This window comes from Camelus dromedarius, chromosome 29 (assembly GCF_036321535.1).
Source record: "Camelus dromedarius isolate mCamDro1 chromosome 29, mCamDro1.pat, whole genome shotgun sequence".
Classification (NCBI taxonomy): Eukaryota; Metazoa; Chordata; class Mammalia; order Artiodactyla; family Camelidae; genus Camelus; species Camelus dromedarius.
In genome coordinates this window covers 5285685-5304219 of record NC_087464.1, presented here as the reverse complement: position 1 = coordinate 5304219, position 18535 = coordinate 5285685, and the positions used below count along the sequence as shown (strand labels likewise).

The 18535-nt window shown below is 41.3% G+C and overlaps 1 protein-coding gene across 6 annotated transcripts in view; it reads left to right on the top strand.

Moving 5' to 3' along the window:
- TJP1 (tight junction protein 1) overlaps positions 1–18535 on the top strand; it is a 234821-nt gene that overhangs the window by 12075 nt on the left and 204211 nt on the right. For 5 of the 6 annotated variants that reach the window (XM_064480516.1, XM_064480514.1, XM_064480513.1 and 2 more), the window contains exon 1: positions 10432–10662. The exons of the other annotated variant lie outside the window; for it this stretch is intronic. In XM_064480516.1, coding sequence (XP_064336586.1) covers positions 10490–10662 — 173 coding nt within the window. In that variant the 5' untranslated portion in view covers positions 10432–10489. Of the gene's footprint in view, positions 1–10431; positions 10663–18535 lie in introns of those variants that run through there. 6 annotated transcript variants of the gene reach the window in all.

Here is an 18535-nt window from a genome sequence, read left to right as displayed (position 1 = left end):
AATATCCAGATCTCATGTACTCTTTCTCAGGAAGTTATTAAAAGAAATTATCCATCAAAACAAGGAAGTAAACCAGGAAGGAAGATATGAGGTCCAGCATCCAGGAGACCCAGTGTGGAAGAATGAGGGGAACATGCAGGACATTAGCTGGGACATTAGCTAGAAAATCAGCACACACTGGAGCAGAAGGGTGGAAGGCTCAAGAGGGCTGGGTCCAGGATAAAGTAAGGCTTTTTTTCATTTCATCAGGAAAATGAAATAGATTCTCTGTCTAGTCTGAGTGTATGGGAAACTGTATTGCAAAGCCTTTCATGTTACCGTTGCAGATATAAGAATTCTTAGCCATGGATGCTAGGAACATTAAACAGGTTGAAAAACTAGGGGGGAGGGTATAGCTCAGTAGTAGAGTGCCTGTTTAGCATGTGCAAGGTCCCGGGTTCAATGCCCACTACCTCCATTAAATAAATAAATAAATAAACCTAATTACCTCTCCCCCCTAAAAAAATAAAGTAAAAGCTAGGCAATTATTAACTCCAGGTAAAACTGAAAGTTGTAAAAGAAAGGAAATGCAATCATTGTATAATACTACAGGTCAGGACTAAATAATTTTTTAATAGTCACAATGAGAAAATGTATGGATTTAACCAGTAACACTAATGTTCCATTTGGGAGTATATAGACATCTCTCGCCCAAGGTTGCCAACGTTATGGAGCTGGGTGAGAGAAGAGAGCTTAGTGGCTCACCACTCAAACACACAGACTTTCCCATACTTCCCCCCTTTTCAGTCTGGACGACCACCACACTGTACTGCTGCCATTCTAGTTTTTCTGCTGGGAATATTCCTCCATTTCTGCAGGAGAGCGGAAAGGTAGTTGCCTAACTGATGGCAGGGAGAGGGTATCAGAGGAGATGACATTTCTTATCCCACCTTTCAAATAAACCCCCCATTTTCAGTTCCTCTCGTCTCCCTCAACTTACATCCCTCTTCCGTGGTACCTGGTGCCTCCAATTTACCCCTCAGCATCTCTGCAGTTCTGCAGTGAGAATGACCTTTCTTCTCATGGTACCGCCCTGTGTAGCTACTTAGGTTTGTCCCCTCCCTTCTGCTAAGACACTAACTATTCCTCCACTGCTTTCCAACTTCTGAAATGGGGTTTTAGATACTTCCATGTTTCAATGAAGACAGAATCTTTTATTTCCCTTTCTTTTGCTTGTTCTTTTGAGGTAATTTTCAAGAGAAAAAAGGGAAAGAAGGTTTTTAATTTCACCATCTTAATACTGAAAGCCCATGCTGTTGCTAATACTTAAAATTTGGGAGACAACCCATGAAAATATCTGTTGAAATGAACTGGAAATGTGGAAATACTGGTCTAGCATCTCCCCCTGACGGCTACGGACAGGGGCTGAGTAGTGGCTGCTCCTTTCCAGAAAGGACCTGTAGTACCTGGAAGTATCATTGGAAGAGGTGAGGCCAAGGGATTAGGGGCCAGAGTGTTGGATGGTCCATCTACACAGATGTTGGAGTCATTAAAAATTATGCTGGAAAGGAGAAAAGGAGAGGAAGTCAGGATATGATCTTCTGGGGGAGGGGCAGAAGTTTGTATAGCCTAAGACCCTAAACTTCAGAGGAGCGAGTTTTTAGGATTGTCTTGTTTTGATTTTGGTATGAGAAAGAGCAACGATGGTTTAGAAGAGGCGGTACGAGCAAGGAGGAAACTTACCCCAGCCTCTGACTTTCCTTGAGGCAGAGGGGTTCCAAGAGACAAAACACGTCCTGCTGTAGAGGCTGCGGGAGGGAGCGCTCGGTCAGGGGATCGCTGAGCTCCAAGGAAGGATTAGAGCGGTAGAGAATGTTTCAGCAGCAGGGGAAGGGTGGCACTGGTTCCCAGGGTTTTGCAGAGGGCGTTTCGTCTTGCCTTAACCTGAGATGAATAAGGCAGTAAGCCTGGATGCTACTGGCTGGCTGGAGGGCTGGGACTTTTGGTGGTCACTGAGATGAAGGAGGACATGGAGTGTGGTGGCATTGGTCACTGGCACCTTGTAGATCAGTGCTATATAAGCCACAGTTACAATCTATTAGAGGGTAGGAAAATATGTTGTGTGGGTTGTAAAATGCTGAAGAGGGTGTGGGGAAAAGGGAACCCTCCTACACTGTTGGTGGGGAATGTAGTTTGGTGCAGCCATTATGGAAAACAGTATGGAGATTCCTTTAAAAACTGAAAATAGACTTACCATATGACCCAACAGTCTCACTCCTGGGCATGTATCTGGAGGAAACTCTAATTTGAAAATGCACCCCAGCATTCCTAGCAGCACTATTTACAATAGCCAAGACTTGGAAACAACCTAAATGTCCATCAACAGAGGACTGGATAAAGAAGTCACAGTCAAGGGAATACTACTCAGCCATAAAAAAGAACAAAATGGTATTTGCAGCAACATGAATGGACCTGAAGATCCTCATATTAAGTGAAGTAAGCCAGAGAGAGAAAGAAAAATAGCATATGACATAACTTACATGTGGAACCTTAAAAAATGACATAAATGAACTTATTTACAAAACAGAGGCAGACTCACAGACATAGAAAACAAACTATGGTACTAGGGAGGAAAGGGATGGGGTGAGAAGGGATAAACTGGGAGTTCAGGATTTGCAGATGCTAAATACTATATATAAAATAGATAAACAACAAGGTCCTATTGTATAGCACAAGGAACTACATTCAATATCTTGTAATAGCCTATGATGAAAAAGAATGTGAAAAGGAATATATATATCTGTACAACTGAAACACTATGCTGTACACCAGAAAGCAACACAACACTGTGAATCAAGTATACTTCAATAAAATAAATAAAATTTAAAAAGCAAAACAAAACAGACCATTTAAAAAAATGAGAGAGAGAGAATAGAAAGGGTCCGCCCAGGTGGTAAGGCAAAATATTGTATTCATGCATCTTTTGCTTCAATTGTGTGTGTGTGTGTGTGTGTGTGTGTGTGTGTGTGTGTGTGTGTGTGTGTTTGTATGTACATACGCGCCTATATGTGTCTTTGTGTCCTGGGCCATTATTTAAAATGTGCTTCTTACTGGGGTGGTTGTCAAAACAACTTGAAGGATCTTGTCTGGGAGTAAGGTAGACAACAGGTCCTGGTGCTGTAATTCCCAGTGCTTTGCCTGCTGGGAGGTGTCCCCTGGGAGGTGTCCCCTGGGTCTTGTATAGAGTCATTGCAGCAGCTCCCTCCTCAACCCCGCCCCCCATTTCCTTGGAAGCATTGGCCAGCCTCTGAGAACAGCAGAGTTTCATTTCTCTGACTTTGTAAAGTGATGTCAGCTTCCCAGATGTAATATTTATCTACACTGTGTGCAAAACTATGTGGGTAGTTTGTGTCATCCTTTAGGAAAATGATACACTTTATGAAAAGACATGGAGTCTTTTGTCTTGCATTCATACCCTCACTTAAGTTCCACAAATATTTGTTGAGTGCCTACTGTATACCAGGTGCTGTTCTGGAGACTAGAGGTAGAACAGTGAACAATACAGACACCAACCCTTTCCCCTGGACCTGGGCTTTTGTTGGTAATTCAGTCTCTTTACTTGTTACAGTTCTATTCAGATTTTCTGTTTCTTCTTGAGTCAGTCTCAGTAGTTTGGTCTTTCTAGGAATTTTTCCATTTCACCTATGTTACTTAATTCCTTGGCATGCAATTACTCATAGCATCTCCTTATACTCCTTTCTATTTCTGTAAGATTGGTAGTCATATCCTCTCTTTCATCCCAAATATTAGTAATTTGAGTCTTCTCCTTTTTCTCCCTTGGTGTTTATTTAGCCCAAAGTTTGTCAGTTTTATTGCTGTCTTCTAAGAACCAGCTTTTGGTTTTGTTAATTTTTCTCTGTTGTTTTTCTTGTCTCTATCACATTTCTTTCAACTCTAATCTTTATTTTTTTTAACTTTTTTTTATTGAGTTATAGTCATTTTACAATGTTGTGTCCTCTAATCTTTATTATTTCCTCCCTTTTGCTTGCTTTGGGTTTAGTGTACTCTTCTTTTCTAATTTGTTAAGGTGGAAGGTTAGGCTAGTTCATCTTTTAAAATACTGTGTTCACAACTACAGAGTTCCTTCAAAGCACTACCTTAGAGGCACCCAAGTTTGATGTTACCCTTTTTTTCTTTCATAATATTCACTAATTTTTCTTATGATTTCATCTTTGTTCCATTGGTTATTTGGGTTTAGGAGTGTTCTGTTTAATTCCCACATATTTGTGAATTCCCCAAATTTCCTTTTGTTACTGGTTTCTAATTTAATTCCAGTGTGTTTGGAGAACATACTTTGTATGATTTGAATACTTTTAAATTTATCAAGGGCTTGTTTTGTGGCCTAATATGTGATCTATCCTGAAGACTGTCCCATGTGTACATGAAAAGAATATGTATTCTGCTGTATTGGGCACAATGTTCTATGGATGTGCTGGGTCTTGTTCATCTTCAGTGCTGCTCAAGACTTCTTCCTTGTCGATAATCTGCCTCGTTCTATCCATCATGGAAAGTAGGGGATGTGGAAATCTCCGGTTATTATTGTTGAATTGCCTGTTTTTTCCCTTCATTTCTGTCCATTTTTGCCATTCAGGGACTCAGCTGTTACGGGCACATGTGTTTCTATTATGTTTTCTTGATGTATTGATCCTTTTGTCAGCATGAAATTTTTTGGGGTCTAGGAACAAAGTAGCTCTGCAAGTCTGTTTTGTCTGAGAGTAGCATAGCCCCTCCAGCTTTCTTTCTTTTTTTTTTATTACTGTTTTTAAAAATACATATGGTTTATTTTAGTTTTATTTGCATTTTGGTCTGGTCAAAGAACACATTTTCATTTGTGTCTTAATACATAGTTATTTTTAGAAGCATCATTTGTGTCAATACATAGTTATTTTTAGAAACAGTTCTTGTGTACTTGAAAAGAATGCATAGTCTCCATGTTTGGGGTGTCATGAGTTTTTCATTGACTTATATTTCTAGAATTTATTTTTCTTTTCTCATACTGATTTTTTCTTACAGTGTGATTTCTATTTGCTTCTCTGTCTCTGCAAATATTTAAAATGCTTATTTTATAGTCTTAAAAATTGTCCTATTATCTCCAGGATTATTTGTTGTTCCTCTTGCCTCTTCTTCCTGGTCATTCATTTTTTCACATGGCTTGTGATTTGGGGTATGATCTGCTGTCAGTAAGGATATTTTTCTGTGGGAAACCCGTGTGACTTGCTTTAGGTGACAGTTTCTCATTTGCATTTACTGGGACCTTATGGATTTAAGTGTACTGGACTAATGTTCATGTTAACTTATATCTTTTGGGTCCTGAACTACTCAGGTGGCTTAAGCTCGGACCCTTTGCTGTGTTCTGATTATTTGCAGGTGTTTCTATTTCATCCCCTGGCCTAGGTGGATAGGAAGCTTTATTACAGCTTTCTTGGACTGGGCAGGCAGTGATTTTTTCTTTTTTTTTTTTAACTTTTTTTTTATGAGTTATAGTCATTTTACAATGTTGTGTCAAATTCCAGTGTAGTGCACAATTTTTCAGTTATACATGAACATACATATATTCATTGTCACATTCTCTTTCACTGTGAGCCACCAGCTTTCTTAATACTTTCCATCTTTTTACTTTCAACACTTTTGTGTCTCTAAAGTGTGTCTCTTGTAGATAGCATATAGTTGGATTATGTTTTTATGTCCATTCTGTCAGCCAGTGTCTTTTGGTTGGAATATTTAGCATATTTACATTTAATGAAATTACTGATAAGGTAGGATTTATGGCTGCCATTTTGCTCTTTGTTTTCTAAATATCTTATGTCTTTTTATTCCTCTATTTCTCCATTACTGCCTTCTTTTGTGCTATATGTTTTCTAGTGCAGTATTAAAATTTTCTCTTTTTTTTTTTTACTATATTTTAAAAAGTTATTTTCTTAAGGATTGTTTTGGAGATTACAATTAACCACTTAACTTAAAATAATCTAGAATGAATACTAATTTAATTTCAATAATACACCAAAACTAGGCCCCAGTAGAGATCCATTCTCTCCCTCCTCCTTTGTGCTATTATTGTCATACAAATTACATATATATACACATATATGTATACACACACATTATCCATCAACTCAATTTATAATTGTTGCTTTATGCAGTTGTCTTTTAAATCAGGTAAGAGTTTCAAATAAAAACATTTTTAATTAAAAGATCTCAAAAATTAAAATTTAGAAAATATTTTATACGTTCTTTCATATTCAGTTAGACAGTTGTTTTTACCAATGGTCTATATTTCTTTTTGTGGATTTAAGTTACTGTTTAGTATCCTTTCATTTCAGCCTGGAGGACTTTCTTGCTACTTCTTAATAGTGCATGTATGCTAGTGAAGATTTCTTACTTTTAATTTATCTGGGAATGCCTTAATTTCTCCTTCATTTTTGAAGGATATTGTTGCTGAATGTGGAATTCTTGGTTAATAGTCTTTTTCTCTCAGCCCCTTAAATGCCTTCTTTCTGCCTTCTGACACCCATGACTTCTGGTGAGAAGTCAGATGTTAATCTATTGAGGATCCCTTATATGTGATAAGTTGCTTTTCTCTTGCAGCTTTAAGATTCTCTCATTGTCTTTGGCTTTCAACAGTTTGACACTTGGTCTAGGTGTGGACTGCTTTGAGTATATGCTACTTAGAGTTCTTTGAACTCCTTGGATGTGCTGATTAATATTTTTCATAAAATTTGGAAAGACTTTGGTCATTATTTTTTCAAATATTCTTGGGTCTTTTCTGTCCTTTCCTTTGGGACTTTATGCATATATTAGTATGCTTAATGATTTTCCATAGGTCTCTGAGTCTCTTCATTTTTCTTCATTCTTTTTCCTTTCTGTTCCTCAGACTGTATAATCGCCATTGATTTATATTCAAGTTCACTGACTCTTACTTCTGCCAATTCAAATATGTTGATGAGCCCCTCTAGTGAATTTTTAATTTCAGTTATTGTATTTTTCAACTCCAGAGTTTGTTTTTTTTTAATTTCTGTTTATTGATATTACCTATTTGGTGAGACATTGTTGTCATATTTTCATTTAATTCTTAGCACATGGTTTCCTTTAGAAAACATATTTATAATAGCTGATTTAAAGTCTTTGTCCAGTAAATCCAATGCCTGGGCTTTCTCAAGAACAGTTTCTATTAACAGGTTTTTTTTTTCTGTGTAAGGGCTGATTTTTCTGTTGCTTTGCATATCCTGTAATTTTTGTTGTTCGAATGTGGACATTTTGAATAGTAAAACATGGTGATTCTAGAAATCACATCCCTCTCCCTACTCCAAAACTTGTTGTTTGTTTAGTGACTTTTCTGGACTAACTCTGTAAAAGTCTGTATTCTTTGTTATGTGTGGCCACTAAGTCTCTGCTTGGGTAGTTAAGTGGTCAACTAATTATTGGGCAAAACTTTAATGTTTTGAACCAGTAAATCTCCTAGTCTTTGCTAAGAGGCTGTGTGTGTGTGTGTGTGTGTGTGTGTGTGTGTGTGTGTGTGTGTGTTGGGGCATGCCTTCAACACTTCAACATTCTGGTAGGTAATTTACAACTCTTCCTTAGCCTTCACCTTCTGCTTGCACTGAACCTCAAGCTCAACCAGAATTGAGTGATTAGGGCCTTCTCAGGCATTTTCTGAGCACGCGCACAGTCCTGCATGTGTACATGGCATTCTGGATTCCCAGGAACACATCGGAGCTTTTCAACGTACCCTATGGGTTTTTATTCTCCAAATTGCTTTTTTTTTTTCTTTTCTTCGGTGAACCTCTTGTTAACCACAACTGGTTTCACCACTTCAGGCAGCTGTTATCTGACTGTTATTGACAAATGCCCTAGATATAGGGCTGTTTGCATAGAGTTACTTCTGAGGCAGGCGAAATAAACACAAGCCCTGTGAGTGGAACCATCACCAGGTCAAATAATGACAATTCTCTGGGGATGGGGTTTTGGGGGTCTTTAAACACATTCTTACCCTCCAGTGGCTGCTAGTTTCAAAGCTACTGTAGTTGTGAGACTATTAGTTTTCAAGTTTACTGCAGACCTGGGCAGAAGAGGGTGGGAACTGGGCAAGTTAAAATGCCATAAGGCTCCCTGTTCTTACCAGGATGCAGCCGTTTTTCTTGAAAAAACAATCTTTGGATTGATGCAAGCCTTTGGTTACTTTCTGGAGTTCAGAAAAGGTTGATTTGACAATTTAAGCCAATATTCTCCCTTTTATGGAGAAACAGATTTTCCTGCTGTTGTGGAAGTGCTTCTGCCAGATTTATTTTTATCTCCCATTATCCTGAATAGGTCCCCTCAGCCTCCAGTTATCTAAATCTTTGAGTGTAACACAGCATTTTCATCAGATATCTTACAATAACATAGCAAGGTGGTGCAAAAGTTCAAGCACATCTAAGAAATGGTGAATAGGTAAGTATAGGCCCTGATGTATTTTAAAAGTACTGCTCCCAGTCCTTTGAAAGGCCCTCTCCCAGGTATGACTATACATTTACAGTGTGAAAGATCTGACAATTCCTCATTTTGTGTGAGAGCTAAAACTTCTGGGAAAATAAAAGTGAAAATAGATTTAGACCTGCTTTTCTACAGAAGTGACTCTGAAATCATGTTGAGAGCCTAAACCAGAAGGAGATTGTTTTGTTCGAATTTTCTCATGTGCTAATCAATTTGAAAATGAAATGTTTGAGTAGAGATACAGGAGGGGCGCACTGTAGAGGGAATGGTTGACATTTGGTAATTCTGCCTGGTGGATGCAAAGGCACTTGACAGCGGTACTCTTCACATTTACATACAATGTGTACACGTTTACAGGCTGTCCTTGCTTTGCAGGCTCAGATAGGCCTGATGTTAGTTACGTGGCTTAATGAAGTAAGACCTGCTGCTCAACAATAGGTTCAAATTTCAGTTTCCACGCGTATTAACTGAGCAAATTCACCTAGCATAAACTCGTCCCTGGCTCTCTGGTCCACAAAGCGCTGCCTACAGAAGGCGAACCTCGTGATCAGTGACCAATTTCAGTCGTTCTTTCAAAGTCTGTCTGCATTTGGTCTCTGAGCATTCTTAGCTTCACCACTGACAGCAAAGTGTGTGGTGGTGTCACCTCCTTTTCTCCCTGTGGTAAACCCACACAGCCCCGTTAAAAACAACTAGTAACTGAAAGAGGGAACTGGTCAACAGAGATGGAAGTGCAGCAAAGAAACGAAAAATGGTAAAGATGGAAGTGACCTGAAACATGAATGGGATGTAACTGGAGTTATAGAAAAAGAAAAAGGCACCCAAATGAATGTTGGCATGGCCAACCTTCCGGAGACTCTAGACACGCAACAGAGGACCATTCCGAATGAGACATTGAGCAGGGAAAGAGGGTGAGTATGTCCCAGAGGATGGCACATTCAAGGACTTCTGGTACACTCCACGACGGTGAAGGGCCAGGGGATAAAATGTGGAATGTGATCCAAACGTGACGCTTTGCCAAGACACAGAAAGGATGCTCTGTCAGTACACAGCAGTTCTTCCAGGAAAAGACACAAACACTGTTCACGTGACTCTTGATAAGATTTTCTTGCAAAGAAACAAAACGAGTTAGCTCTGGATATTTGTAAAATTCTTAGAGGAGGAGGTAATTAGGTTTATTTATTTACTTATTTCTTAAGTGGAGGGACTGGGGATTGAACCCATGACCTTGTGCATGCTAGGCAGGCACTCTACCACTGAGCTAGCCCCATCCCCTGAAATGTTTTAAATTCCAGTATAACAAATGATGAGCTTTTTTACTCAATATTTTTTTTTCATTTCCCTACACATTTAAAAGCATCAGTGAAGAGAATTTGGAATGTTTTGACAGCATTTTTAAAGGTCATGGAACAATCTTGATTTCCCCCGTAGATGATTAAGACAGTTTTGCCCTGTTCAGGGTCATTTTCACAGCCAGAACCTGAACCTGCCTGCAGGTGCCGACTGCATAGACACACCTGCATTGTGTACACACATGCACTGTATACACACAAGGTGCAGGTCTGCGCATGCAGTCTGCACACAGTGTCCCAGCACTCCAAGCTGGAGCACAAACATGATGGCTACACACTCGCTACTCAGTGGTGATTACAAATAAAAAATAATATTTTTTTCATCTCTGGAAGCCCGTCGCTGGGATCCTTGAGAGACAACTGGAGGAGGGGAGCTCCCGCCCTGCGCTGAAGACACCGAGGCCGCGGGGGTGGCCGGACCTCCCCGCCCAGCCCCGCCGCCCGGGAGGCGGTGCGCCCGGCGCGGGGGGTGGAGGAGCGGGAGCGACAGCGGCGGGAGCGGGGCCCGGCCACGCACGACGGCGGCGGGAGCGGCGGGCACGCACGGCAGCGGCGGCGGGGACGGCGGGAGCGGCGGGAGCGGGAGCCGGGCGAGCACGGCCGCGGGGCGGATGGCCCAGGACTGATCTATGCGGCGCCTGGAGGGGCTGTGCCTGCGGCGCCGGCGGCGGCGGCGGGGCCCGGCCCGCGAGAGGAGCGGAGACAAGATGAAGTACCAGAAATACCTGACGGTGCTGCAGATGGCCATCGGCGTCACCCCCTCCAACCGCGGCAGCCTCCTGCCGCTCAAGAGGAAGCTGTGGTGAGGGCTCGGGGGGCGCGGGCCGGGCGGCGCGGGGGGCGCGGGGGGCTTTGTGGGGAGCCCGGGGGCCGCGCACGACCTTCGGCGGCTGCGGCTGGAGCGCAGGGCCGTGACCCCGGCGGACCGGCCCCGGGCGCCGGCCTCCATCCCGGCCGGTTCGGGCCCGGAACCCCCAGCCAGACCGGCTCGCAGACAGCGGCCAGTCCATTGTCACTGTCTGCGCCTCTTGGGATTTCTCAGCATCTCGGTGCCTTGGGTCCGTGGTCAAGGACGCGCCGCTGCAGCTACAAGGGGCAGAAGTTGCGGGATTATGGTTGCGGGATCAGGGACTGTGTTTTATCTGCAGGCGGTCCGGGTGCCGCGACCTGGAAACTGTTACTGGGGTAACGGGAAAAGAACGCCCTTAAAGGAAGACGTCTGGGAGTTACCCAGATCTGCTTTACACACTGGATTATCTGTCGGATTGTATTGCATTTTATTAGCATTGAAATGTGTCATATGCAACTCCGGTGGCTCCCAAGGCATTCCATCGACTTGGGACTTGGGAGTAAGATTGTATGACAGAAGAAACGGTCAAGTACAGGGATGGCGACTATAGACAAAAGATGCCAGTGATCTTAGTATTCAGCGGTCATTTTAATTAAAACATTTGTGGTTAATATAGTTCATAGAGGTTTATGCAATTCAGTTGAACAAAGTCCAATTTAATTTTAAGGTTAGAGAGCAAGGAAGTGAGGTGCTTTTAGGCGTTGGAGAAAAGTCATTGTTGCTGTATGAGACAAAATGAAATAAATGATCCGAGGAATATACAGATTGAGCAGCCACGAAAAAAAAGAGTTTTTCAAAAATCCCAATAGTGGAGAATTTTGAGGGTAAGACCAAAAAATATGGGCTGCAGAGTTCCAGTTGCAGCTGTGCCACTTACAATGTGACCTTAAACAAGTTACTGGAGTATCCGTTTCTTCCTCTGTATAGTGAGAATCGTGCTTGTCTACTTCATAGGGTCAGAGATCAACTGCAATAGTAAATAAAAAGTGCCTGCCATTATGCCTGGCTGAATGTAGGCGCTGAATAAATATTAGTGTCATCTTCCCTCCACACCCCTCATTTGTTTACAAAAAGAGAAATTCATTCTGCAAAAGGGATTTTAATTTTTTTAATTTTAAAAATTGAAGTATAGTTGATTTACAATATTGTGTTAGTTTCAGGTATATAGCAAAGTGATTCAGTTATCCATTTATCTATCTATATTCTTTCTTCGGATTCTTTTCTATTATAGGTTTCTACAAGATATTGAATATAGTTCCCTATGCTATACAGTAGGTCAAAAGTTATTTTAATTTGACGAACAGCAAGTGGCAATGCATGGAAGACTAGGCTGGTAAAAGTTGGCACCAATTGAATTAAGAAATGTCAATGGAAGAAGATTTTAGCAAATACATCAAGAATATGTCACTATTCATTTCTCCAAAGAAGACATCCATTTGGCCAACAGGCACATGAAAAGATGTTCAGTATCACTAATTATTGGAGAAATGCAAATCAAAACTACAATGAGGTATCACCTCACACTAGTCAGAATGGCCATTGTTAAAAAAAGTCTACGAATAATAAATGTTGGAGAGGGTGTGGAGAAAAGGGAACCTTCCTACACTGTTAGTGGGAATGTAAATTGGTGCAGCCACTGTGGAGGACAGTATGGAGCTTCCTTAAAAAACTAAAACTAGAGTTACCATAGGATCCAGCAATCCCACTCCTAGGCATATATCTGGAGAAAATTATAGTTCAAGGAGATATATGCACCCCAATGTTCACAGAAGCACTATTTACAATAGCCAAGACATGGAAACCTGAATGTCCATAGATGAATGGATAGAGAAGATGTGGATTATTACTCAGCCATAAAAAGAATGAAATAATGCTATTTGCAGCAACATGGATGGACCTAGAGATTATCATATTAAGTGAAGTAAGTCAGACAGAGAAAGACAAATATCATATGATATCACTTATGTGGGGAATCTTTTAAAAGATACAAATTTTATTTATGAGCTAGAAACAGACTCACGGATGTAGAAAACAAACTATGGTTACAGATAGATGGTGGACAGGAGAAAAAAAGATCAGTACCAGCAGTCTTCCTCCCACCCTGCTTTTCTCCTGAGTGCTTATCAATATCTAACACACTGCATATTTTTTTAAATCTTCGTATATATTACTTCTCCCCCCTCCCTAGAATGTAAGCTACATTGGGCCAGGGCTTTTGTCTACCTTGTTTATTACTAGATCTCCTGCAAGTAGTATCTGTTACAGAATATGTTCTCAAAAGATGTGTTGAACAAATGAATTCTTAATGATGCTTAACTGGAAAAGAAAGTTAAGGAATTTTCTTGCTGTTACACTTAAAAACCAAGATATGAAAATAATGTTTGACGAGCTGTTTGGCGTGAATATTAGTGGCAATTGGTCACAAGTTCAAGAGACTAGGCTTATTTGTTTTTCATCATTGGAGTGCCACTTCTGAAATGACATTGCCCAGTATAGAGCGGGTGCAGAGAGAACACAAGGGAGTAACCAGGTGACATTTGTACTCTAAACATTCACAGTCGAGGCAGGCAGTGAACTGGGACCAGCATCAGAAACTATTTTATGAGATAAAAAATAAATGTCTTCTGTATAGCCCAGGGAACTATATTCTGTATCTCGTAGTAGCCTATAATGAAAAAGAATATGAAAAGGAATATATGTATGTATATGTATAACTGAAACATTATGCTGCACACCAGAAATTGACACAACATTGTAAACTGACTCTGTTTCAATTGAAAAACAAACAAACAAACATTTATGAAGAGACAGCCTGGACAGAGCAGGGGGATTTGGTTGAGCTTTTCCATAGTCTTAAATGAGCACTTCAGAGTTTCCACTCAGTGTTAAGTGGATTTGCAAACATTCATCGAGTTTCTCCAGGGCAGAGTGAGGAACACACTGCAGAACTCTGGAGGGGTGGTCCTTTAAACATAGATGCACAGTCCTTTTTTTTTTTTTTTTTTTTTGGAGGGGATTGGTAATTAGATTTATTTATTTAATAGAGGTACTGGGGATTGAACCCAGGATTTGGTGCATGCTAAGCATGCACTCTATGACTGAGCTCTACCCTCGCCCCCCACACACTATTTTTCTTCAAGTTGGACACTGTTGGGCTGCCTGATTAATCCATCTCTTACAGCCTCTGGAATGTATTTTCTAGATAGCATTTCATTTTGCCAGTGTCCTAGCCACTGCATATGGAGAATTAGAGATGGACGCCCTGTTATATGGCTAGAGGATGAGGCTGTGGGGTCTGACTCCAGCATGGTGGGTGGGAACTGACAGCAGACGTCAGCAGGGCATGTCAGGTGGTGGGATGCACCACCTTGTGTCCATGGACAGGATGTGAGGACATGCTGTGATCGCTGGTCATGGCATATACCAAGATTTGTGTGAAGATGCTTATGGACATGTGCATGCTCCCCGTGTCTCTCTTTTCCTGGCTCCAGGCTGTGTGAGAAGACTGCATGCCCGCAAAGCCAGTGCCCTTCTTAGTAGAGGTGTGCATTGAATGGGCCAGCACTTTGGCCCCTCACTTCTGTCTAGTTTGGCCATTCAAGTTGGTCCGCGGTCTTTTTTGCTGTATCGTTCTGTCTTTCTGATTGGCTCTGCAAATCCTTTAAGAAGGAGTGTCCTGCTTGCAGACACTTTTACATGGAACCTAAAGCGGCCAGACAACCAGGCCTGCATCATTGAGCCTGCAGGCACCTCTGGGAACCTCTGATCATGGCCCGTGATGGAGAGAAGCAGTAGGGTGCTGAGTTTCTTAGCACTGCTGTGACAGATCACCAAAACCACGGGTCTTAAAGCAGCAGAAATGTATTCTCTCCCGGTTCTGGAGGCCAGGAGTCTGAAATTAAGGTGTCAGCAGGGCTGTGCTCCCTCCAAGACTCCGGGGAGAATCCTTCCTGTCTCCTCCAGTTCCTGTGAGTCCAGGAGCTTCTTGTAGCCACATCACTGCAGTCTCCCTTGACAATGTCACATGATCTCTCTGTGTCCTCTTCCGTCTCTTAGGACACTTGTCATCAGACTTCAAACCCACCTGGATAGTCCAGGATGATTGTATCTGGAGAGCCTCAACTGCATTACATCTTTTGCTAAATAGGGTCATGTTCACCAAGAGTAGGGCATGTGGGCAGGAGAGGCCCCATTCAACCCAGGACAGGTACCACGGCCAGCTCCGTGCTAGGTGAAATGTGAAAAAAATGTTTTCATAATTATTTATTGTTATCAGAGTCTTGATTTTTTGCACTGAGTGCTTTTAGGGGAGTCTACACTGATCTTAGTGGGGGAAAGAGTGTCATTTCATTTTCTCCAGGCTTGTCCACCTATTTCTCCTGGTTATTAGAGTCCCTAATTATAGAAGGCCATGCAGTAGCCATGCGTTCCTCCGAATAGTCATCTGAGAATCAGACTCCGAAAATAAGACCTGCCATTCATTGAACTCAACACCCTCTCATTTAACCAACTGCACCCCCATGAGGTGGGGGCCATATCACCCCAGTTTTATAAATGAGGTCCTTGACTGGCCCCAACTCACACATCAAGTTTCATGCCAGTTCTTGGGGTTAAAAACACACCTGAACAAGGACATGACAGTCTGGAAAGAGAGAATGATGGAAAATGGACAGTGTCTGATAGAGTATTGTTTCTCCAAGGGGTGGCCCATGGCCCACTCACTGGTCACAGAGGTCCCCCTGAGGGGATGGGACTGATACCCAAGTCCCATCTTAGTTTCTTTACTGTGCAAATTATAGGCAGTTACACACATTATTATTTGGAAGTACAACTAAGGGTCATTTAATATAAACCTTTCTACTGAGCTGTTGAGGTTTCAAAGTCTGGTACTCGTCAACAGAAATTAGCATTTTACTAGCTTTTCCTGAAGAATCCTTCAGAAGGATTCAGCACCCTCCTAAAGTCAGCAGCGCTGCCCTACTTAGCAGTATCCCAAGGCTCATATTCTCACACCTTTCTCTAGGATTCTCCTCGTTTGGGGGAACAGTGCTTTGCCAGCACTTCTTGGTGTTCTCTTGACTTGGTTGTAGCTGCTGATCACTGATACTTTAGAACTGATGTATTGTAGAAGGATTATTAGGTATTGCTTTTGTTGATAGTTTTGCTCTTGGATGTCCACTCTGTTTTTACCATCTGGGTTATTTTTGCCCAGTTGTGATGACTTGAGTTCTTTTCCACCAGAAATTGGAAACGGGTGAGGCAGATGAGCTTGGGAGTGGCTTGTCCTAAGTGACCCGTGCTCGAGAAATGGCTGTGAGCCCAAGCTCCTGAGTGATAACAAAACGAGAGGGGGGACCCCGGGTTTCTGCCTTTCAAGTGCCTCAGCCGAGGCCGCAAATAAAAACACAACCCCATTAGAGAAGTTATGAAGGGAGTGGAGGGAGGCAGTTGTTTTCTCCCCAATTGCTCCCTAAGGATGAATGGAATTAAGAATTAGGAAAGACAGGGGAGGATATAGCTCAGTGGTAGAGCACATGCTTAGCATGCACGAGGTCCTGGATTCAATCCCCAGTACCTCCATTAAATTTAAAAAATAGTAAGAAGAAGAATCTGGAAAGAAAAACTTCTTTCTAAGCTAAATACTGATTTCTGCAGAGTTCAAGGGCAAGTATCCAGGGTGCTTCTTCCTCAGCTGATGACTTTATCTCCCTGTCATGAGAGGCCATTCTCCTAAATGTTTGATGAATAAACTCCAAAGTCTGAGTTATTGGGTGCAGATCCGCACCATCAGGGTGAGGGACAGTGTACCTTGGGATCACAAGATCTCCTTACGCTTCTTGAGGAGGAACTGTCCTTGGTGAGTTATCTGTGCCCAGGTGCAGCTCTTCCCACCCGAGTTGTAGGCATGCTTCTGTCTTCTTGTGACAGTCCAGCAGAGAAACATATTTCCACCCCAGGACGAGTATTAATTCTCAAAAAGTGTTAAAACAAAACAGAAGTGACATCTTTTTTTTTTTTTTACCTTTTTTGCTTTTATTTTATTTTTGTAGTTTTTTATTGAAGTGTAGTCAGCTTACAATGTTGTGTCAATTTCTGGTGTACAGCATAATGCATATATTACTTTTTATGGTAGGTCACTACAAGATATTGAATACAGTTCCCTGTGCTAGACAGAAGAAACTTGTTGTCTAAAGAAGTGACGTCTTAAATTCCCCTGTATCTCAAGACCCCTTCTACTTGTACCGGAGTTAACCTTCTGCATTATTATCTGGACCTGTTTATTCCTTTCCTTTATCCCTCACCAAAGGGAGTAGGGTCATTACTGACCCATATGCTTTTTAACAGTTGACCTCTTAGCTTCACAAAGACCTAGCTGGAGCTCTAAAGTTACTGAAGTTCCTTTGTAGGAGCCTGGTTCAGTTCTTGGACTGGACGCAATCCTGCCACTGAGTCTGCAGGTAGGGTGGGTACTCACCTGATCTTCACCTGGGATGGACTGGCTCAGCTCTCCTGGTTAGTAAAAGTTTTTATTATGATCCTAGTAGAGAGGAGGAGAGTCCATCCTTCCAGTCATTTTTAGAATCTTTGTTTCTGTTTTACTTTGTTACTGGATCTAGTATTACATTGAGTTAAGTCTGGTAAATTTCTTGGCTGTTCGTCATTTGTAAAATTTGGTGGATATAAATTCTTATTGCAGACTTTAGGTTTTAAGCTTTTAGGTTTGTGGGGAAAAAGGGAAAATAGTAATACTTCTGTAAGTCAGATGAAAGAAAAAATTTGGAAAGTTTCCTTGTCAAAAAGTTTGTTACGGTGTGGAGAGTAAAGGTCAGTGGTAGAGCACATGCTTAGCGTGCATGAGGTCCTGGGTTGAATTCCCAGTGCCTCCATTAAAACAAACAAACAAACAAACAAACAAACCTAATTACCCCTCCCCCTTGGCAAAAAAAATACAGTAATAAAGAAATAAAAATTTTAAAAGGTTTGTTACATTTCTACTCATTTCTCATACTATGATGACACCACATAACCAATGCTATCAAAATAAAGTGAGAGAGAGGAAATTAAGAGAATTTAAGACTTGTATATTGTTTTGGAATACTACTCAGCCATAAAAAAACAAAATAATGCCATTTGCAGCAACATTGATGGACCAGGAGATCGTCATTCTAAGTGAAGTAAGCCAGAAAGAGACAGAAAAATATCATATGATACCACTCATGTGGAATCTAAAAAAAGAAAAAAGAAGAGAGTAATGGACTCATCTACGAAACAGATAGAGACTCACAGACACAGTAAACAATCTTATGGTTAGGGTCGGGGATGGGGAGGAAGAGGAGGGGATGAACTAGGATAAACAAGATTTGCAGATACTAACTTATATATAAAAATAGATTAAAAAACACATTTCCTCTGCACAGTACAGGGAGCTATATACAATATCTTGTAATAACCTTTAGTGAAAAAAGACTATGAAAACGAATATATGTATGTATGTGCATGACTGGGACATTGTGCTGTACACCAGAAATTGACACACTGTAACTGACTGTACTTCAATTAAAAAAAAAAAAGACTTGTATATTGTTTTACAATTCTGTTTTTCTTTCCCACATGCCCTGTTTTCTTGAACAGAGGTCTCTGTTCTTTTCATGGAAGCTTTTACCCTGCAGAGAGGAGAACAAGCGCATTCAAGTGCTGCTACTTGTACTGAGGATAATGAAAGTGACATCATGAACAGTTTACTCTGGGCGGTGACTTCAAAGGTGGATTCACTGGAAATTCAGTAAAATAACAAAGAATAAACATTTTTAAAGCAACCACAAAA